This window comes from Terrapene carolina, unplaced genomic scaffold (genome assembly GCF_002925995.2).
Source record: "Terrapene carolina triunguis isolate 2854851 unplaced genomic scaffold, T_m_triunguis-2.0 Scaffold66, whole genome shotgun sequence".
Lineage (NCBI taxonomy): Eukaryota > Metazoa > Chordata > Testudines > Emydidae > Terrapene > Terrapene triunguis.
In genome coordinates this window covers 89,571,606-89,594,893 of record NW_020664417.1, presented here as the reverse complement: position 1 = coordinate 89,594,893, position 23,288 = coordinate 89,571,606, and the positions used below count along the sequence as shown (strand labels likewise).

The 23,288-nt window shown below is 38.8% G+C and overlaps 1 protein-coding gene across 1 annotated transcript in view; it reads right to left on the bottom strand.

Annotated features, from left to right (window-relative positions):
* Positions 1 to 13,738: 13,738 nt before the first annotated feature.
* RNF212 (ring finger protein 212) overlaps positions 13,739 to 23,288 on the bottom strand; it is a 30,109-nt gene continuing 20,559 nt past the window's right edge. Inside the window, exons 9-12 of the mRNA XM_026647791.1 lie at positions 22,680 to 22,743; positions 20,397 to 20,469; positions 18,991 to 19,187; positions 13,739 to 13,776 (exon numbers count right to left, since the gene is read on the bottom strand). Of these exons, the coding sequence (XP_026503576.1) occupies positions 13,739 to 13,776; positions 18,991 to 19,187; positions 20,397 to 20,469; positions 22,680 to 22,743 (372 nt within the window). The remainder of the gene's footprint in view (positions 13,777 to 18,990; positions 19,188 to 20,396; positions 20,470 to 22,679; positions 22,744 to 23,288) is intronic.

Sequence of the window (23,288 nt, the reverse complement as noted above, 5' to 3'; positions counted from 1 at the left end):
TAGACCCCATTGGGAGTTGGGCATCTGAGTGCTAAAGACAAGCACACCCCTGTGAGCTGTTTTTGAATAAACTTGTAGCTTTGGGACAACTGATTCAGACCCTGGATCTGTGTTGAAGTGGACTGGAGTGTCTAATTCAGCAAGACAGGGTGCTGAAGCCCTGAGCTGGCAGGGAAAACAGAAGCAGGGGTAGTCTTGGCACATCGGGTGGCAGCTCCCAAGGGGGTTTCTGTGATCCAACCCGTCACACTCACCATCTAGCCCCGAGTGTTTAATAGCATAATTTAAGTGGTTGGTCTTGTATTCTTTGCTCAGCCAGAATGTTCACTCTCTTGGGCACATGTAGAATTCAGGACTGACTTCTATGTAAAACTGGACAAAACACAAAAGAAATTGTAAATGATCAGTCCAGGGAAAATATATAAGTAGTATGCTGACGTTTCATCAAAAGTGATCAAAGCAGTAAGATGATGTTATATCTGGCATGTTTAATAAATTGAATACCCATTAAGTAATCATTTAGGTAAAGCAGAAGAATACTGATTAGCATTTCATGAAAACAATTCTGAAAGTATTCTACTTAAACTTTTGTTTTTTATTCATGATCTTAATTAAACTTTTTGGAAACAGGCAGTATTTATGATTTTTGGAAACTAAATGAAACACAGCAGGGATCCCAGTTTATTGCCTACAAAACTATTACCCTTTTAAATGTTCTGACAGGCACAACTAGGTCTTATAAAAGCTATTTCCTTCCCTCACCACCTCTCAAACTTTCTGTTACCATTTTAACAACCAATTTAGAAGACTTGCAATTACCTCAACAACACATTTTTAGAAGGCCGATTTTCTAACTGATTTTCCTTCAATTTATTGTCAAGAAAATTGTTACTATGTGAGTTACAGTTTCAATTGGCAGACAAGTTTTCATCCTATGTATCTGTAGTGTTTACTTTACAGCTTACAAGTTGATGAATAATGTTTGTAAGTTTGTCATCATCTATTGCGAGAAGATTTTTAAGGAGAGAAATATTTTAGGAAAGAAAATTGACACAAATAAAGAGTGGCTGAGTTGTAATTTAGTGAAATGTTTGTGCGTATGAACACTAGTTATGAAGCCATCCTTTGGTCTGGTTTACAGTACCTGAATGGCTGAAAGTGTTTTCACTACTTAAATGCTGCAACAATTAGTAGTAGGGCTTAGAAAGCCTATCTTGAATGCTGGGGAAAGAGGCGCAAAGGGGTTTTAGGCACCACAACACAGGAATGCAAAAGAGGCATGGGCGGAAATGGCATTCTGCTTCACACATAAATCTCTGCAAAGTTTTCAAAACAGCTGCCTTTCCACTGTGAACTCTTTACTCAGTGAAACCAATGGGTCTAGTTGAGAGTAACTGCTCATCAAATCAAGGAAAGCATTCATAGTTTGGATCCTTATTAGTATTCTAAAGGTTTGTGGTGTGGGCAGAGAGAGCTTATGACCATGGGCATATCTCTTCTGCTCCCCTACCCTAAAATGCAATCTCAGATATGCCACACTCATGTTGTTCAAATAGTTATTCCAGCACACTTGCAGGAGCAAGTGAAGATATATGCCTGCAGTGGCCACTAGTGAACAGGATGGGGATGATGGATACCAGTTGTTCAGGTGTTTGTCTTAAACATACTGTGACAGACCCAGACCAGTGGGGTACAGGAGTCTGGTAGAGGGCAAATATACTGGTCACTGGATGAGTAGTTTTCTGTTCCCTGAGTGACCAGAGCAGGGGCTGCACTAGAGTAATCAGGAACCTGCTAGAACCAGTTAAGGCAGGCAGGCTAATTAAGACACGGGTTCCCGCCAAACCTCCCAATTGACCTGGACTGTGGGTTCTTCCAGAGGGGAAGGTCTCTGGGCTGTTCCACAACCCACATGGTGAATCTCTGAGATTCATGGTGAAAATCCGCCAATAAGCGCAGGACCCACCAAGATAGAGGAGGAACTTTGTCACAATACATACATCTTCGGCCCTGAAACTGCAAATGCATGAAGTATTTGAAAAACAAAATTATTTAATTTTACTGTGTTTATTTTATAATCCCACCTTTTCTGTCAAATGTGAGGACTGCATGTTATTATTTCATGTCAGATTCACTGACATGAGAATAAAAATGAGAGGATAAAAGGAATACCATTAAGTATGCATATATCCATGTAAAAGGTTTCCCTACATTTCATTCACATACTTCCTACAACAGCTAGAAAAAAAAAATGAAAACTGATAAAAGAGCAATTAAAATGCATATTTCATGAATACAGACTCCAAAGTTTTCTTTAAATAATTTCACTCTAAGGGTACGTCTAAACTACGAGATTAATTCGAATTTAGATAATTCGAATTTGGGAAACAGATTGTATAAATTCGATTGTGCGCGGCCACACTAAGCACATTAATTCGGTTTTTAACCACATTAATTCGGTGGTGTGCGGCCACACTACCCCATTAATTTTAACCACATTAATTCGGTGGTGTGCGGCCACACTACCCCTAATTCGAATTTACAAAATCGATTTTGGTGCTACTCCGCTCGTCGGGGTGGAGTACAGAAATCGATTTTAAGCGCCCTTTAATTCGAAGTAACTGGCGCCGTTGTGTGGACGGGTTAAGGATTAATTCGGATTAACGCAGCTAAATCCGAATTAAAGTCGTAGTGTAGACCAGGCCAAAGAGTGCTGTGTCAAAGAACTGACATTGTTATACACTGGTAATTTAGCACTGAAAACATAGTGTGAGTATTCAATATACTGCACTATAGCCACTTACCTTATTACTTTAGAGTTGCAGTTGCACCAAAAGCAGAGAATATGAAGGAAGCATATAACTGGCAAAATGGTCCCCTCCCCAAAACACACAGATAAGAGACCCTGTATCTAAGAAAAATATGCAAACCAAAGTACAGTATTAAAGGCTAGAACCTTGCTAATTCACACGTCACTAATCTGTGCACCCTATAATTCTCACACACCCAAAACTCTTCCCACATCTCAGGAAAAATTTAATAAGTATACTATAGTGTCATACCATTACTAAGGCTTTGTTGTGTTTACAAAATATATGCCATCCATGCGCATGAATTGTTACCAGAAATAATGAAAACTAAACTACACTTGTGAAAAAAGCACAAAGTTCTAGATATGTTGAGGTGCATTACCCTTGCTTTTTAACTCTGCCCATTTACTCAATAATTTGCAAAATTCAGTGATCTGCAATAGGGCTTCTGGCCATTAGTGAGAATTAGAAAGGGTCTCCTGTTCAGGGGTATATGGGAAGATGGAGAAAACTATTCCAGAGCTCAAATGACATCAGAAAGTTTGGTGTTTTCATGTGAAACTCTCTTTGAGCTACAAAATACCCAATTACATCTCCACTTGCATGAGTGCAATTCAGGGGTAAAAGTAAGTTAAAGGACTTACTGGTATGCCACAGTTCTGAGCAGGGCTGTGGCCTCAACCGGAAGAGGCGGGGCCTTTAAATCAAGACTTAAAGGCTCCGGCTGTGGCTGGGATCCCCAGGGCCTTTAAATTACCCCCAGAGCTACCAGCTGCAGAGGTGGCTGGGAGCCTCGAGGCTCAGGGGCAATTTAAAGGGCCCGGGGTTCTGGCCACTGCTACCGCAGTGGAGCTCCGGGTCCTTTAAATCATCGCCGGAGCCCTGCCGCTGCTACCCCAGGCTCCAGCACCGGGGCCCAGGAGGCGATTTAAAGGGCCCGAGGCTCCAGCCGCTGCAGGGAGCCCCGGGCCCTTTAACTTGCCATTCTGGGGAAGCCAGTCCAGTCCATCATGGCTTACCGGCTCTTGACGGTACTCCATACCGTACCGGACTGGCTTACTTTCACCCTGGTGCAATTCCAACAGATGTCACTTGGAGCTGCACTCAAATAACTGAGGGCAGATTGGGGCCAGAAGTATTTCTTGTTACATCAGATGCCTGATAGGACACAGACATTAACCTGAAAATATCAAATACAGTTAAAAAGTCAACATTGCTACATATAATGAGAAATAACCACAGTATCTGATACCACAGTGTGGCTGGCAACCATTACAACCATTTTATGCCTGAAAAAGAAGAACTGGTACTACTGCCCTGATAAAGAGCAAGTGTGAAACCACAGAAAAATCTCTTTTCTATGGAATGGATGAACAGTCCCACACATGGGCAGAAGACGGGATTAAAAAATCAATGTGATAATCCCAAAGCATATAAAAGCCAAAGTTCATGGCCTATGTGGATGGCCTCCAACTAGTCTCTGAATCACTGAAACCATCTTTCTTTCACCCTGGGAACTAAAAGGACCTAACATAGACAAATGGACTATTTGATTTGAGAGCTCCTTGGAACCATAATTCTCCAGGGATGATAAGATTTAGAAGGTTGAAAGTACTCAAAGTAGAGTAAAAAGTGTCTCTGACCTGAATATTATCAGCCAATAGCTTCTCCTTTTAGGAACTCTCCTGTTGCCAAGAGGATTAAGGGAAGCCAAAATTATTTCCTGGCCTTGGCCAGGGTGAATGGTGGGAGGGGATTTATTAGGAGACAGCTTCTGTTTAAGTCTCTACAGGAATAGGAGGCCAGGGCTAAAGGAACACAATGCTGATTTGCAGGTAGAGTACTTTCAGCCCGTTTTATCCATGCTAGCCTGGGGAAGAAACAAAATAGAGTTCTGTCTCAGAAACCATGGAAGGAGTGAACTACTGAACTGCACTTCTTCTGATCAGAGACAGATTAAGTACTAGCTGAGAAAGGGAGTGTTATGGATGGATGGTGCCCAAAAATGCTGCATCCTGTTTAGTTACTCTCTCTTGTCAATCTTGTGAAGAGATCTGACTGGCAGAACCTGAGAGTACAGAAATAAGCAGTGGCAATTTCGCATCTTAATCAGCTTGATTGTACAAAATGCTACTTGGCAAGTGTTAACTCACAGACTAAACATTTGTCTGCTGCAGACTTCCCCTCTATTGCAAAGTAATAAATAATTGAGAGGATGCCTTATATGGTATAAGAGTGTCATCTTGTGAGAAAGGTGAGTGAGAAAACTACACAGGGAAACTCAAGTAACCAGGGTCGGCTCCAGCATTTCTGCCACCTCAAGCAAAAAAAAAAAAAAAAAGGCCGCGATCGCGATTGGCGGCAGCAATTGAAAAAAAAAAAAAAAGCCGTGATCGGCGGTCCTAGAGGGAGTGAGGGACCTGCCGCCCCCGAATTGCCGCAGGTGCTGCCCCTCTCCCTTGGCTGCCCCAAGCACTTGCTTGTTAAGCTGGTGCCTAGAGCCAGCCCCGCAAGTAACTTGGCGCAGACACTGCAAATAACTGCTATACTTGTAGCACAAGCAGTAACCCCAATGACATCTATTACCTCATGATATGCCAATCTAATTTGTTATAAAAATAATACTCGTTTTTTTTGTTTACATGTATTTAAAACACCCTTGGTTTATTGGAACTTTCCACCAAGCGAAAATGGATAAGCACCCTATCATTCCTTCCCAAGAGAGTGGGTAAAAGGGAAGGAAAACTCCATAACCTTTTTCGTACAGAGTTTACTCCCCCATTATTCTATTGGGGGAACATGGATCCCCTAAGATCACTGGGAGGTCTGGTTCCAGGCTGGCTCTGTGACATCCTTGGCCCCACTCCCTAGCAGTGCTCAGTGTACCCATGCTGACAAGTCTCAGGCAGTTGGTAGCTGCTCCTGAGAACTGGAATCTGCCTTAAAGGAAGATTCCCCAGTACAGAAGACATGAAAAGACATGAAAAGATAGCACAGCCAGGGGCCATATTATTTTTCTGTGTGTCACTCTGGGGAGTTGATGGGAACTGCCTAGCCTGGCCACTCCCCGCCACAGATCCACAGACCCATGAACAGACTGCTATGGAAAAGATTCTGTGGATCTCTGGATCACAACTAGGCCCTAAGTTTGGTTTTGCTCTGAAAAGTGACCCTCTAAAACTGGCATTGTGCACCTCCACATTTATAATCTGTCAGCAAGCTCCAGATCAAATTTTCTCGGTTAACAAGTAAAAAAGTGCTTTTTTCTAACAGTCAACCTTGCAAACTCTACCTGAGATTGAAAACTCAAGCAGTGTTTTTTTCTGGCTTCTGCATCCTCTACAGTACTAACGGAATTTAGTTAACTATTCTGCTGATAATATGCAAGGCAGAATAGAGTCAAGATCTTGCAGCTGCATGACTAACAGGGAGAAAAATGGTAAAACTATAGATTTATCAGTAAAGAAGCAGATATGCTTTCCATACATATAGAGTTCAGATCTGTTGATTACAGGTTACTCACCCGTAACAGCTTTTTTCAGATAAAAGCTTGTACAACTCCACTTGGGTACACATGCACTCTCCATACTTTGCCAGGATCTTTCAGTAAGCTTTGGCTCTTGGCACTGTGTATATGCTTCCTCCTATTACCAGATATTTGTGGCATTGCTTGTTTGGACCTGAGAGTGTATAAAGAGGTGTGGCGCTATCAGTTCCACTACCTGAAAGTCCATTACCTAGACTGGCATGGGGGATAGGGCAGGTCATGTGGATCTGCACATGAAATCAACTAAAAAGCCCTCCGGATACAGGGGAGTAACCTGTTCCTCTCTACTGAGTATTGCCTGAACAGATCCTCATTTCTTTCTTTGTTTCACCCACATTACATCTTGTCTTAAGCTAAAGGCCAGCCTTTTAAAGGATTAGGACCCCTAGAAAGGCAGATAGATGCCTAGTGGGATTTTCAACAGCACTTAGGGCCAGGTTCTCTTGAAATCAGTGGAAGTTGGGCCAGATGTTTACAGGTATTTAGGTGCCTAAAGATGCAGTAGGCACCTTGTGGGATTTTCAAAAGTGCTCGGCATCTAGTTCCCATTGATTTCAATAGAACTTAGGTAACTAGGCAATTTTCAAAATTTCATTCCTACTGCATCTTAAGGTACCTAAATGCCTTTAAAAAAATCTGGCCCTCAGATCTTAAATTCTTTGGGGGAACGGTCATTTACTATATATCTGTACAGTACCTAGTATAATGGGGCTATTGGTATAACTGTACAAATAAATACAAATAATAAATATTATGCAAAGGGCACGATTTGAAGCTTTTTACTAGGGCTGTCGATTAATCGCAGTTAATTCACATGATTAACTCAAAAAATTAATTGTGATTAATCGCAGTTTTAATTACACTGTTAAACTGTAGAATACCAATTGAAATTTATTAAATATTTTGGATGTTTTTCTACATTTTCATAGATATTGTATTCTGTGTTGTAAATGCAATCAAAGGATATATTATTTTTGATTAAAAATATTTACACTGTAAAAATGATAAACAAAAGAAATAGTATTTTTCAAGTCACCTCATACAAGTACTGTAGTGCAATCTCTTTGTCGTGAACGTGCAACTTACAAATGTAGATTTTTTTTGTTACATAACTGCATTCAAAAACAAAACAATGGAAAACTTCAGAGCCTAGAAGTCCACTCAGTCCTACTTCTTGTTCAGCCAATTGCTAAGACGAACAACTTTGTTTACATTTACAGGCCCTCTTCTTACAATGCTGCCCTCTTCTTATTTATAATGTCACCAGAAAGTGAGAACAGACATTTGCATGGCACTTTTGTAGCCAGCATTGCAAGGTATTTACGTGCCAGATATGCTAAATATTTGTATGCCCCTTCATGCTTCGGCCACCATTCCAGAGGACATGTTTCCATGCTGATGACGCTCGTTAAAAAAATAATGCATTAATTAAATTTGTGACTGAACTCCTTGGGGGAGAATTGTATGTCCCCTACTCTGTTTTACTCACATTCTACCATACATTTCATGTTGTAGCAGTCTCGGATGATGACCCAACACATGTTGTTCATTCTAAGAAAACTTTCACTGCACATTTAACAAAACACAAAGAAGGTACCAATGTGAGATTTCTAAAGATAGCTACAGCACACGACCCAAGGTTTAAGAATCTGAAGTGTCTTCCAAAATCTGAGAGGGACGAGGTGTGGAGCATGCTTTCAGAAGTCTTAAAAGAGCAATGCTCCAATGAGGAAACTACAGAACCCGAACCACCAAAAAAGAAAATCAACTTCTGCAGGTGGCATCTGACTCAGATAATGAAAATGAACATGCATTGGTCCGCATTGCTTTGGATTGTTATCGAGCGGAACCTGTCATCAGCATGGATGCATGTCCCCTGGAACGGTGGTTGAAGTATGAAGGGACATATGAATCTTTAGCACATCTGGCACGTAAATACCTTGCAACGCCGGCTACAACAGTGTCATGAGAACACCTGTTCTCACTTTCAAGTGACATTGTGAACAAGAGGTGGTCAGCATTATCTCCTGCAAATGTAAACAAACTTGTTTGTCTGAGCAATTGGTTGAACAAGAAGTAGGACTGAATAGACTTGCATGCTCTAAAATTTTACATTTTATTTTTGAAGGCAGTTTTTTTGGTACATAATTCTACATTTGTAAGTTCAACTATCATGATAAAGAGATTGCACTACAGTACTTGTATTAGGTGAACTGAAATACTATTTCTTTTGTTTTTTTACAGTGCAAATACTTGTAATCAAAAATAAATATAAAGTGAGCACTGTGCACTTTGTATTCTGTGTTGTAATTGAAATCAATATATTTGAAAAGGTAGAAAACATCCAAAAATATTGAAATAAATGGCATTCTATTATTGTTTAAAAGTGTGATTAATCGTGACTAATTGTTTTAATCACACGATTAATCGTGATTAATTTTTTTAATCGCTTGACAGCCCTAATTTTTACCTTACTGGATTGTTCCACTCTTCAAGTTTTGATGGGAGGTGCCTGTGGCATCATCAAAACTAAAAATAGAGTAAAAAACAATAGTTGAACTTTACACTCTACCCTAAACTATACTACAGTAAATAAAGGAAGAAAATACACACAATAAGATGTGTGATTGAGAGAAAGCAGGAAGAGGAAGCTAGGGAGCTGGGGAGGTTCTGATCAGATGCTTCTGTCTTTCAAAGAAACTGAAGGACAGGATAAGGTTGTGGCTGTTGAGATCCACTTGAGCTCACACCTTTGTTTGAGTACCTCAAATAAGTATGAGACTTCAGGGGATTGCCCATGCAAGTCAAGCTTTTTCTTTTGTGCAGGGAACAGCTAAAATCCTGGATGCAAGGCATAGGGAAGTGTTGGTACCAAGAGTAGCACTATATAATGGTGGGTGTAAAAAAGAGTGCTTTTTTTTTTTGCAGCTGACTGATTGGTTGGCCGACTAAATTTGCTCCTGTTTAAATAGTTGTTGTTTAAATGTTGCTGGGTATATTGTGCTGTTTTAAGATTCACTTTTAAGATTTACTTACATCAAAATAAATACACATCCAAAAGGAGTTGGAGTGAGGTTAGGGCCATGCCTCAGATACCCCGTCCTATATTTAGTAGCGCTGGAAAGAGTGCATGTTACACTCCTTTTAAAAGTAGTGGTGCCACCTCAAGCCTGGTCTACACTGGGGCGGGGTGGGGGGGGATTGATCTAAGTTACGCAACTTCAGCTATGTGAATAACGTAGCTGAAGTCGAAGTACTTAGATCTACTTACCACAGTGTCTTCACTGCGGTAGGTTGACTGCTGACGCTCCCTTGTCAACTCTGCCTACGCTTCTCGCTCTGGTGGAGTACCGGACTTGAAGGGAGAACACTCGGCGGTCGATTTATCGCGTCTTCAGTAGTTGCGATAAATTGACCCTCGCTGGATCGATCGCTCAGGAGGTAAATGTAGACATGCCCTCAGAGTGCTCACAACTGCCACTGGAGGTTCCTATGGCTAGTACAGTACATTTTCACACACACATGATTGCAACTGACAACAAACTCAAAAAGACACAATTTAGCCCTTTTGTATAATTTGTATTTAAGTAAGGAATAAAGAGCTGAAATACATAGAATTGTAGCTAAACAGGTCAGACAAAAAACTCTTAGGTCATTCAGGCCGACCCCTGCCTTTTTCAGGACTATGCACTACATCATTCCCACCAACATCTTATCTCATGTATTCTTGAATATCCACAATGATGGTTCCTTGACCCTATCCCCTGGGAGTCTACTCCATTGCCAAATTATTCTGTTAAGAATGTTTTCCTATATCTAGCCTAAATATTTCTCTCCTTCAGGTCATTGCTCCTTGCCCTACCAGTGTCACTAATTCTCTGCTTCCATTACTATTATTACCTTTAAGGTATTTGAAGACTACAGATCATGCTCTCTCAGAGTATTTTTTCTGAATTTAATTATAGTTCCTTCAGTCTCTTCTTGTATGTTTTATCTTCAAAACCTTGTATCATTGTGTTGCCTTTCTTTGTATGATTTCTAGCTTTTTTTTTAAACATTCCCTGAACTGAGAGGACCAGAACACTTCACAGCTTTTATACTAGCAAGCCATGAATTGCCTACAAAAATCTGATGACTGAAATTATTTTGTTTAAAGGTAATTTAGCACCCTCTGGTGTACCGTTGCTCTATTGCAAATTTCATGTTAGATGAAGGAGAGTGAAATCTCCAGAGCAACAATACTATATAAGTTTTCATGTTAATGTTTGTGAAGCAATAGTTATGGGTGGTTCAGCCGTTTTATTATTTATGTTTGTATTCAGGAACTTATGGCTCATTGGAAAACTGCTCAGGACTGCAACATGTGGCTAAAAGTTAAACTTCCATTGACTTCAATAGGAGATGCTTAAATATGAGCGTAGTGTTTGGACCTTTGTGTACAGTGTATTACAGAGAACACCTTCCTTTTTTTTTTAAAGAAATTCTCTTTCAAATATTTTACTCATTTTTGTGTTGTACAATGCTAAAAAAACCACAAACAAAAAATGACAACATGGGAAGTTAACCAATTTAAGATACTCCTTTTTTTCTTTGCTTAGGTCACACATGGTTTCCATTTAAGAAAATTATTTTTGCAAGTAATTAGTCTGTACTGTAAATTAGATCCACTATGATGATGATGTTGTTTTAAATTTCATATGATCTAGTTATAAACTCTTGCTGTAGGTTTCAGGGTTGGATTGGCAGCCACCAAGTGGACTACTAGATGATAGCTTTTGACCAACTTACAATATTGAGCAATTTGCAGCAGAACCATAAATAATATGAGCACCCCATTTATTCCCAAATCCCTATCAATGTCAATGTAAAAAAAAAAATTCCCAAAACCTTACCCCAATCGGTGTTTTGACTTTGAAAAGAGAGACGTTCCAGGGACTCCATGAAGTCCAGTAGGAACTTAGCTATTGCTATTGACTTTACGTAGGAGGCACCCAGATACTTCAGGATGGGCAGCAGTATAAAACCCTAAGATAGATACTACCTTAGTAAGGGACCGCAGGCATATTTTCCCCTGTTAAAGTCTTTTGAAAATATCCTATGCTTGCCACTTGGTGCAATATGGCACATTTCATTGAGTAAATTACTTTTCAGAAGTATAACTAAGCTCGAGAGATAAATTCAAACTGTGTGGGTGAGCATTCCTATAGAAGTTATGCTGCTGCCTGGGAAAAGGAGTGAGGAAAGAGGGGACCTCAGGCTGCCTCCTGCAGGCTGTGTGTGTGTTGGGAAGGGCAACTTCATGTTGCGCACCAAAAGTTTTGCTGCTGCCTGAGGGGAAGAGGAGGATCACAGGCCTTCCTCACTACATGCTGCCTTTTACCAAGTGGGGGCCAAAGAACTCTGAAGGGTAAGAAGATTCACTAAAGGAAACCAGTAGGGCCATAGTGCTACCATTCAAAAGGTAGAGGGGGACAAGCTCGGTTGAGGCACAGTTTAGTTAGTTTACTTTATAATGAAAAATGACTATGTAAATATGGTACCTTCCTACTCACACAATCTGCTCCGTGTGTATTCAGAGTCACAGCTGCTTATTTTAATGACAGAAAGTTTTTACTACTTTTAATTACTGTCAGCTCTGCAGAATCAACAGCTCTAAGAGTGAACTGGATTCTTTCCAGGTGTGTTCAACATCAACAAAACTGCCAAGTAAGTTCCATTTGAAGAGCCAACTGTGCAATGTCATTGTGTTCCGTTCTGCCCTCAGTTGCATCTGTGCAATTCCACAGAAAGCAATGAAGTTCAAAAGTTATAACAAAGGGCAGAATTTGGCTTTCAGAAGCCAGAAAGAACACAGCTTGACTTTCAGATCCCAGGATGAGTTTGCAGTGAGATGAGATGGCAGTTCAGAAAAATATATTTTACTTGTCATCTGAACTAATCTGATATGGAAATCATTGAGACCTATTTAGTATGGATGCTTGCAATGACATTTTTATAACTTCACCTCTCAGAGGTATTGTAAGCAGAGTGGAAGGATGTACAATAATTGTCATTGTAATCATTTGTTTTAATGTTAATATCTTTCTAAATCATTCACCTTGGGATAAAATTCTGCCTGAAGGTGAATTATTTGGGAATCTTGTCTGCTATTTGAGTTAGAGGAGAATGGGGACAAAACTTTCTACTGTAAAATAAATAAAGTAACATAATATTAACCACACATTTCTGAACATGTCTGCAATAAAACCATCTCAAATGTGTAGCTTGAAACTTGCTATGGACAAAAGCCTCAATGAAGCCTTTCTTGGTTTGAAAAAATGTTTTTTTTTAATGTATCAGTTATGAGCAATAGAAAATTGTGTATTGAATTGAAATGGGCTGACCCAGATGTGCTTAAAATTGGATGCTGTCAAAGTTGGAATTGAGATTTTTATTCAAACCAGGGTAGCAGTTTGGATCCAAATTCAGACCAAGCATCTGAACTAAAATGGTGGAAATTTCATAAGAACTTGTTCTTCCAAGACCAAAAGCTGTTCTCAAAAGACCTCTCTCACCCAGGCACCCTGCTGGTCTCCAGACCCCCATTCATTATTGCTGTGTTTTATCAAGGTAGCAGACAGACCTCCAGTCTCTTCATGGGAGTACCTGCTGCTCTTCCCCCACTTTACTCTCTGTCTGGCAAGTGGGGAGTGCCAACCAAATCCAATAGTGGACTTTGTGGAGTATTGAATCTCTTACTTCATTATACTCATGGGCACAGCAGTGTCTGCCAGAATTTAAAATCCCAGAAAACTTGTGCATTTCTCTAGTGGAAGCCAACAGTGGTCTTTTGAATAGGAATCAAGATCTGGTATCCTGGATTCAAATACCACCAAAGATTAAGATGTTAGGATCTGGAGTTTTGATCTAGAGCTATCTATAATACAGAGCATGCACACAATAGTGTATACATGCACAATCATTTAAACAAATATGCACTTTGCAGCTACTCATATACATGGCTAGTTTGGCGATTCAGAGAATTTATAAGCTCTCACCAACAGAAGAGTACTTTAAAGAAGTTCTTATTGAATATGCAGTCATGTTAGTCTTGATGCCTGGTTACAAAAGCATGAATATTTATGCAATAAATTTTTGGTCAAAGATTTTAAGAACAGTAAAAAATTTTCCATTTTTTTTTAAATTAAATTAAATTTCCATTTAAAAGAACTGTGGATGTTAATTAGCACTATTATTTTAAGAGAGCTTTTACCAAGGTGACCAGTTTGTTGTTTTATTCCAATATTACATTTTATAGAAGTTACATGTACTCTCCAATGTACACAAACTAGTGGAGGGTTTCTCCAGATGCTTATTCACAATACAGATTGCAGACATTCGCTTATCTTTCTATTGAACGTCCTCCAAGATTAGTAGATCCTATAATAAGGAAGATTTAAAAATAAAAAGGTATAAATATTTTTACATAAAGTTAAAGAATCATTGCATTCACTTGTTTAAGTGCTTTTAGAAATCTATTTTGTTAAGAAAAATAAGAATAAAAGAATCAAAAATGAAAAATCATTATAAATATTAATAAAAAAACAACCATAAAGGACCACATGTTGCTGTGAGTTTTGACAAAGCTGTTTCTATGTATGCAAGTGCAAATATGGTAAGTGATTTTACAGGGAACATGAAAATGATTCAGTGTAATTGTGAATAGGATTGAGCCCCATACTTAAAATTAGGATTCTAATTGTTTAAAAGGCACTAGGGTAAGACTCTCATCTCAGTTATACTGGTGTAAATTCAGAGAAACCCTATTACACTACATTTAAATTACTGGATTTACACCAGAAACTGAGATCAGATCCTTGTTCCTATGGTTGAAGCTCAAGATATCTTTCCATTATTACAAGTCCAGTTTTCTACCCAATCCTCTATCACCCATTTTTCCCGAATCCATCAAATGCATATGTCATTTCACAAGCCAGATCATAGTCCATGGAAGACATTTCTGGGGCAAATTGCATAATATGGGGATTCAAAAATTAAGGTCAATTTAATTTCTCTTTCTTTCTTTTTGGCTTGTCATATTTCCAAAACTGCTTGGCCTACAAACTCCAAATTTTTCTGTCTGTTGGTCTTGGGACAGAATGGTGCTTCTTACTCGCTTTGGGAAGGAAGGTTGCAATTTTACATCAGAATTGCAATTTTTGGATATATCATAAATAGGGCTGTCAAGTGATTAAAAAAATTAATTGCGATTAATCATGCGATTAAAAAAATTAGTCATGATTAATCGCACTGTTAAACAATAATAGAATACCATTTATTTAAATATTTGTGGATGTTTTCTACATTTTCAAATGTATTGATTTCAATTACAACACAAGTATCAGAGGGGTAGCCGTGTTAGTCTGGATCTGTAAAAAGCAACAGAGAGTCCTGTGGCACCTTTAAGACTAACAGATGTATTGGAGCATAAGCTTTCGTGGGTGAATGCATGCATCCGACAAAGTGGGCATTCACCCACGAAAGCTTATGGTCCAATACATCTATTAGTCTTAAAGGTGCCACAGGACTCTCAATTACAACACAGAATACAAAGTGTACAGTGTTCACTTTATATTTATTTTTATTACAAATATTTGCACTGTAAAAAAAAGTATATTTCAATTCACCAAATACAAGTACTGTAGTGCAATCTCTTTATAATGAAAGTTGAAGTTACAAATGTAGAATTATGTACAAAAAATAACTGCATTAAAAACAAAACAATGTAAAACTTTAGAACCTACAAGTCCACCCAATCCTACTTCAGCCAATTGCTCAGACAAACAAGTTTAGTTACAATTTGCAGGAGAAAATGCTGCCCACATCTTGTTTACAATGTCACCTGAAAGTGAGAACAGGTGTTTGTATGGCACTGTTGTAGCTGGCATCGCAAGATATTTATGTGCCAGATGTGGTAAAGATTCATATGTCCCTGCATGCTTCAACCACCACTCCAGAATATGTGTGTCCATGCTGATGACGGGTTCTGCTCGATAACGATCCAAAGCAGAGCTGTTCATTTTCATCATCTAAGTCAGATGCCACCAGCAGAAGGTTGATTTTCTTTTTTGGTAATTCAGGTTCTGTAGTTTCCACATCGAAGTGTTGCTCTTTTAAGACATCTGAAAGCATTCTCCACACCTTGTCCCTCTCAGATTTTCGAAGGCACTTCAGATTCTTAAACCTTCGGTCGAGTACTGTATCTATTCTTAGAAATCTCACATTGGTACCTTCTTTGCGTTTTGTCAAATCTGCTGTGAAAGTGTTCTTAAAACGAACATGTGCTGGGTCATCATCCGAGATTGCTATAACATGAAATATATGGCAGAATGTGGGCAAAACAGAACAGGAGACATACAATTCTCCCCCAAGGAATTCAGTCACAAATTTAATTAATGCGTTATTTTTTTAAAGAGCATCATCAGCATGGAAGCATAACCTCTGGAATGGTGGCCGAAGCATGAAGGGGCGTATGAATGTTTAGCATGTCTGCCACGTAAATACCTTGCAACGCCGCCTACAAAAGTGTCATGCGAACTCCTTTTCTCACTTTCAGGTGACATTGTAAATAAGCAAAAATCAGCAGTATCTCCCGTAAATGTAAACAAACTTGTTTGTCTTATCAGTTGTCTGAACAAGAAGTAGGACCGAGTAGACTTGTAGGCTCTCACGTTTTACATTGTTTTGTTTTTGAGTGCAGTTATGTAACCAAAAAAACCCTACATTTGTAAGTTACACTTTCACAATAAAGAGATTGCACTACAATACTTGTATGAGGTGAATTGAAAAATACTATTTCTTTTGTTTATCATTTTTACAGTGCAAATATTTGTAATAAAAATAATAATATAAAGTGAGCACTGTACACTTTGTATTCTGTGTTGTAATAGAAATCAGTGTAATTGAAAATGTAGAAAAACATCCAAAAATATTTAATAAATTTCAATTGGTATTCTATTGTTTAACAGCGCAATTAATCGCAATACATTTTTTTAATCAAAGTTAATTTTTTGGAGTTAATTGCATGAGTTAACTACAATTAATTGACAACTCTAATCATAAAGTTTTCATGGGAGATGTGCACTTTCATCCATGAAGAATTAACACTGAAGTCCTCATGGAACTCCTACCTTGGCTGTACAAAGCTTGTGGGCTAGCTTCTGTGCAGGTACTCCAGCTATCTTTATGATGCATTCAGTAGTTTTTATGCTAAAGTGACTCTCACTTCCTGCGGTCACTGCCGAGTGTTTATGTGGGTGATGATGAGTGTTGGGCCCACAGGGAGGGTGAAGTTGAGGTAGGAATTCTGGCAAATGAGGGCACAGTGCTGTGATGGAAATGCTTAGCGATTGGGGAAGGTGATAATATAATGAAAGTAGCAACCAAGACAATTGCTATTAGATGGCCAGGAATATTAATATACATTAAATGCACATAACTGCTCTCTGTTCCCTTCCCCCCAAACTTATTGAGATACAGGACATGTAATTAAAATGCAATAAATATAAAAAATAAAATTTGATAATGTAAAATTTGTGTCTTTTCTTGCATCTTCTCTTCCATTTCTTTCTTTCTGGTTTCAGTCTATCCCTCATATATGTCAGAGCTTCTTCTTTCTCTTTTTGTTCTTTGAAAAACAGCATTTCCTTTCCTCTAATTTTGTCTTTTCCTTCAATTCCCTGTTTTACTCAAATGATCTGTTACAGTGTCCATTCTTCTTTAATTCCTTTCATCCTGTCCCCCTTATCCAACCCCACTCACTGTTTTGTACCCCCTTTACTATTTTTCCACCTAGATCTTTCTCTTCTTCTTCAATCCCCACTTCTCTCCATATTTTCCTTCTCCCCTGAGTGTCATCACTTCTCTCTCTTCCATCTCTGGACTCCTTTCTTCCTTCTTTCTCTTACCTGCTAATTATTTCTGAATTCCTTCTAGTCTTCCTGCTCAGTCCCAGGGGCTCTCATTCATCAGCTCCTCCACTAGTTCTCTCCAGCTCCTATCCAGACCACTACCAGTTCATTTCTTCCTTGACTCTCAGGATCTTCTGGTTTCTTTTCCACACAGTTCTTCTTCCTCCTCAGGACTTCTCAACTGCCCCTCACTCTCCAGCAACATCCTATCCATCCTTCCAACTACTACCTACAGCACCTTCATTACAGATGCTCCCTCAGTTTATCCCCACCACTACTGTTCATTCCTGCACTAAAAGAATCTCTCTACGTATGCCAGACATTCCTAAATTCACTGCTCAAGGTTCACAGCTGAAATCCTCCTGTCTCTTCAGGGTTCCCATTCAGCCCCACATTTAATACCTTTGTCCTTCCAGGGCCTCTAGTTCATCTCTTCAGAACACTCCTACCACATTTGTATCTACAATTCACCTGGTTCATTCCTCTTCCCCAGCTCCTATAGAACTACTTCCAGGATACCCCCTTATGTGCTCTGTTTTCTTTCCCTAGTCTTTACCATTACTGAAACTTTGGAGGAAGGAAGGTTTTGATGTTACCACTGGTGATGTTGGGAAAGAGGTGGGTGGGGTGAATGGAGGTGCCAGAGCTGACACCAGCTTCCCCCTGCTACTATCTGGGTGCCAGCTGCAGAAGAACCATAAACAGCCTCATGTTGCCTGGCATCTGAAGCCCCAATAACCCCTAGAGGTAGGGTGACCAGATAGCAACTGTGAAAAAATGGGATGGGGTGGGGGGTAATAGGCGCCTATATAAGAAAAAGTCCCCAAAAATTGGACTGTCCCTTTAAAAACAGGACATCTGGTCACCCTACCTAGATGCCGAGTGCATGCTATTTATGAAAACTAAACTGCAGCCAAATAGAACCACTCGCTCTTGCATGTTTATCATCTGCATCTGCAGTTTCTTCAAGAAGCCAAGGCCACCACTACTGTTGATTTCAAGACTTTCAGAGCATGCCTACACTGCAATTAAACACCTGCGGCTGACTTGGCTCATGGGGTTCAGGTTGCAGGGGTGTAAAATTGAGGTGTAGATGTTTGGATTTGGGCTGCAGGCTGAGTTCTGGGAGTGGGAATAGTCCCAGAGCCTGGACTCCAGCCCAAACCCAAATGTCTACACTGCAATTTTATAACCCCACAGCCCAAACCCTGCGAGCCCAAGTCAGCTGACATGGGCTAGCCACGGGGGCTTAAGGTAGACCTACATTCAAATAACATTACATTTTTTAAAACCTCTCAGGGTATTTGCCAAAAAGGTCAGTGGTAGTAACTTCTTATTCAAGTTTTTTGCCTCGGAATAATTACAGATTTCAAGGGATTAACTAAGGGAAAAAGAAGTACATTAAAGTTGCTATCACAATAATGTTTACTAAATTATTATATAGATTGAATTTTTCAAAACTGGGACTTTGCTTAGAAGCAAATATTAAAATTATTAGATTTAAGCTTTTCTATATCTTTATTATATTATTATTATACAAATTAAAACAAAAGGTATATTGATATTATACCCCAAATTTTCCAAAATTATAACTTATGAGTTGCATAATCAATAATTTATATTGTACCTTGAAAAATTTTCAAGGCAAATAATTTCATTTTGATAATTCATAGAATTTACTTGCCTACATGTTGCCTCTGTAGAAGACTGGAGATGGTGATTGGATGTCTTGTTACAGATGCCTGTGAGGAAGGTGGTGTACATGCATACAACTGAGGAGTTCTGAAACCAGAAGTATCCCATAAGCCTATTCTAGTACTTTGTGAGCCAGATGATGAAGTAAACGAATGTCCGTTATGTGGTATTCTTACTGGTGTTGACCTGTTAATGCAATCAGTGCAGTGAAAAGATCTGAGGCATTTTTATACTTCAATAGATTTCAAAAATTGTTGAAGAAATTCTCAAAGTTTATATTTTAAAGGAAAAATGTATTATCAGTTATTGCACACTACACGTGTATTATTTATCAGAATGTTAGACTGTTAGGTGACATTTTTCAAACAACTGAAAGACAAGACAAGGGAGAAAGTGATGAAACAGGAAAAAAGGACATTTTTATATTTGTATTATGTATTTTAAAATCAATCTGAAAATGTATAATAATATGAAATTAATAGGTAGCAGGTTTAAAACAAACTAAGGAAGTACTTCTTCACACAACACACCTCCAAAAGTATAACTGGGTTCATAAAAGAATTAGACAAGTTCATGGAGGATAGGTCCATCAATGGCTATTAGCCAAGCTAGTCATCCTCTGGGTGTCCTCCAAGCCTCTGACTGCCAGAAGCTGGACTGGATGACAAGTAATAGATCACTTGATAATTGCCCTGTTCCGTTCATTCCCGCTGAAGCATCTGGCACCAGCCATTGTGGGAAGACAAGATACTGGGCTAGATGGACCATTGGTCTAACCCAGTATGGCCATTTTTCTGTTCTTATGATTCAAAACTGTGAATGCAATGCACTTGCATGGTCTGGAACCATATCACATTGTTCTGTGATTTCCACAGTTCATGCAAGTTAAAAAAATGAGTCTTGTCAATATTTGGATGAGAAACTTCAAAGTGAGATGTAGGTGCTGCAGGAAGTGGTTCAGGTGATTCAGTGGGTAGCACTGTTCTCTCTGAGTAATTACAGAAGCCATATCCCAAGTATAATGAATGCAATATTGTGCTGGTGGAAGTGTTGCCTTTCAGATGTGACATAAAACAAAGCTTTTGGCCACTTTGTTTACATTAGAGACAGATTTTTGTGTGCAAATACCATGATTGCAGGTGCAAACAACTATATATGCTCTAACTGCCAGTGCAAATTTTGGAACCCATAGTTTCAAAATCAGACCCTCCAACAAGAATAAAAATGTGTATAAATTACAGTTAGCTTGCACAATATCTTTTCTTTTTTGGAAAGGCAAAATACACAATACAGCCTTTACACTACATAGATTTATTATGAGGAAAGGCAAGATTTAATTTCATTCTCTTTACAAAAACTGTAACATCTTGAAAAGCATGAGCTGTATCTAGTTACCTTAGAGATCCTGCTATGCTATTTTGACTTCCTGTTAGTCCCAATGATTGACAACCTTTATAAGAAACACTACCTATAATGAACAATAGATTTAAAAACAATATTAAAAATTAAGTACACGCTTTACTGAAGGTATCCTTTTTGGAGACAAAGGTAAGAATCTTAGTTTATATACTTTGGGCCAAATTCACCACAGGTTTATGCCAGGTGGAGAGCTCTGATAACAAAAAGTGAAAGATAGAGCTAGGCAGGTTGTGGCTGCAGAAAGTGACCACAACTAGTATATGTATGAGGGAGTAACATAGTCTTAAAATTGCGTAGAGCTGTGTGAATAGCTAATTTTTCACTTCACTAACTATACCAAAAATTTAAAACAAAATTTTATTTCAGTTGACCCCAAACAATTTTTTGGGGAGTTTTTCAATAAATAAAAAAAAGTTTAAGGGGTTTTTTTTCAACTGAAATAATCTGACAATTCTACATCCATTTGTGAAATGTTGATCAACCCAAATCTAAATATTTTGGTAAAAAGAGGTTTTGGCTGAAAAAATTGGCCCAATTCTTTTGTTAGTTTCTTTTTCCTGTTGTTGTTAATTAAAATATTAAAATAGCATCCACTGAGCTGCTTCAATTCTCCAATTATTGTTTCTCTCTTTCACCCATCCTTTCTTAAGAAGCTTTCTTTAGTTTACCAATAAATTGCTTTCTGTATTAATAGTCAATTTTGTAAGCACTATGCCTATTGTACCAGCTTGCTTTGATTCACTGAACTTTGTCAACTGCAAACCTTTGTTTTCTTTGGGCTGAATACTGAAAAGTGCAAAGCATTTAATTTTATTGATATTACAGGCAGTGCTAGCCCATTAGGGACTCTAAACAGGAATACTCCCCCCCCCCAAAAAACAAATAATATAAAGTGAATAGGGCTCCCCTTGAGCTGCTCAGGGCCCTAAGCAATTGCTTAGTGTGCTCATGCCTAGCGCTGACTCTGATTTACATTTATGCTAAGTTTTATTATTTAATTCATTTCATGCATTTATTTATATTTAAACATCATGACAAAATGCTTATCCAAAGCTCTAGACATACAGACATCTTGAAAGGAAAAATGTAGCTTCGGAGGATCTGAACATTTAAATAAAATATGAAATAGATGATAAAATCATTATTGATTACTGATAAGTAGAAATAAAAGAATGTGTATTACAATTACAAAATCATGTGTACTGCACACAAACTAAGGACTCAATCCGGCAAGGTGCTGAACAATCTAGCCCTGATCCTGTGAAACACTTAAGCATGTGCAGAACTTTAAACATATGAGGAATGCCATTGAAGCTCTGGGAGTCTTCGCCTTTGCTCCAGCTTTTTTACATCATGTAAAATGGCTAGAGGAGCGAAAAGGGCCCCTAAAAAATCTATATCCAGCTGGTGGAGGATTACCCTGGTGCAGGAACTGCAGAACCCAGCCCTACGGCTGCCTCCTGAGGACTCCCCCACAAGCTGTGGTATAAGGAAGCATGCTGGGGATAAGGCTGGAGGTGAGAGGGGCATGCTGGAGATGGGTCTACAGTACATAGCACTGCAGAAGATCTGGGAAACATAATACACCCCAGGAAGGTTTCCATAACATAGACATGCCTCCAGGGTTGTCCAGTTTACCTCAGGGACCTCTCCAACGTCCAACCCCAGAACAACCCAGTATTGGGAAAGTGCAAAGGTGACTTAAAGCCACCATAGCCATTCCCCATTCTCACCCTACCCTTGTGCTAGGAGAAATCAACTCTTATGAAGCTTCTAATTTGGACTTTCTTACTTTCATTACCAAGCTTCATTTTTTCCTTTTCACATCAAATATCTGTAATAAGACAATGTTAATCTGTAATAACTAATAAGACAGTGAACTAATCAAGTAAAAGGCTGTGCATGCACCACAAGTAAATCACTTCTGTTTCTGAGCATTATATTAGTTTAATTTTTCTGCAACTATTAACAATGGTTGTTTAGCAAACATTACTTAGTTTAAGGGAGGTCACCCACTGGCCAGAAAAGATAAGTACTGAGCAGACCACTTCATTTCTGCTTCTTAACTAGCTCCTTCTTACTGGACTGATATCTCCACAATACCTTCCTTACAGGTCAGAGGGCTCAAATGAGCAATCCATTCCTATTCAACAAATCACTCAAGCATGTATTTAATTTTACACATATGCTTTAAACTAAGCATTATAGATATATAATACATTATGTCTAGCCAGGCACTTAAAAAACAAAAAATCTTACCCATACGTCCATCATGAGGTGGGCTTATCAATGACAGTCTTGTTGGACCAGTCACTGTCTCAGGCTAAGTGCATGGAAAGGTATTAATAATAGAATAATACATATGCTATTTATTAATGCACTTTAACAATAAATTATAGATATTCTATAAAACATTAAGGTAAAACATTTAAACTATTTTGATAAATATTGCTCAAATGTGAGACTACGTTTCATGCATAGTGACTTAATGCATAATGGTGCGGGTGTATGCAGCATTCATGTAGTTTGAATGTAGTGCAGCACATATATATGCTGCCTTCATTTTTAAAATGATGCCCATTCATAGTGATTTCTATTTCCCCTCCATGCCTCATTTCTCTACTCAGTAGCCCTCTCAGAATCCTTTTCTGGCAACCAGCATTTATAGTAATTCAAAAAAATAGCTCTTTTCAACTGGGCATCGGAGATATTTTCATTTGACATATATGACTACAAAGCAAAAACTCTCAGGCCTGGTCTACACTAACACCCCAATTCGATCTAAGGTACGCAACTTCAGCTACGTGAATAACGTAGCTGAAGTCGACATACCTTAGTTCGAATTTACCGCGGTTCAGACGCGGTCCA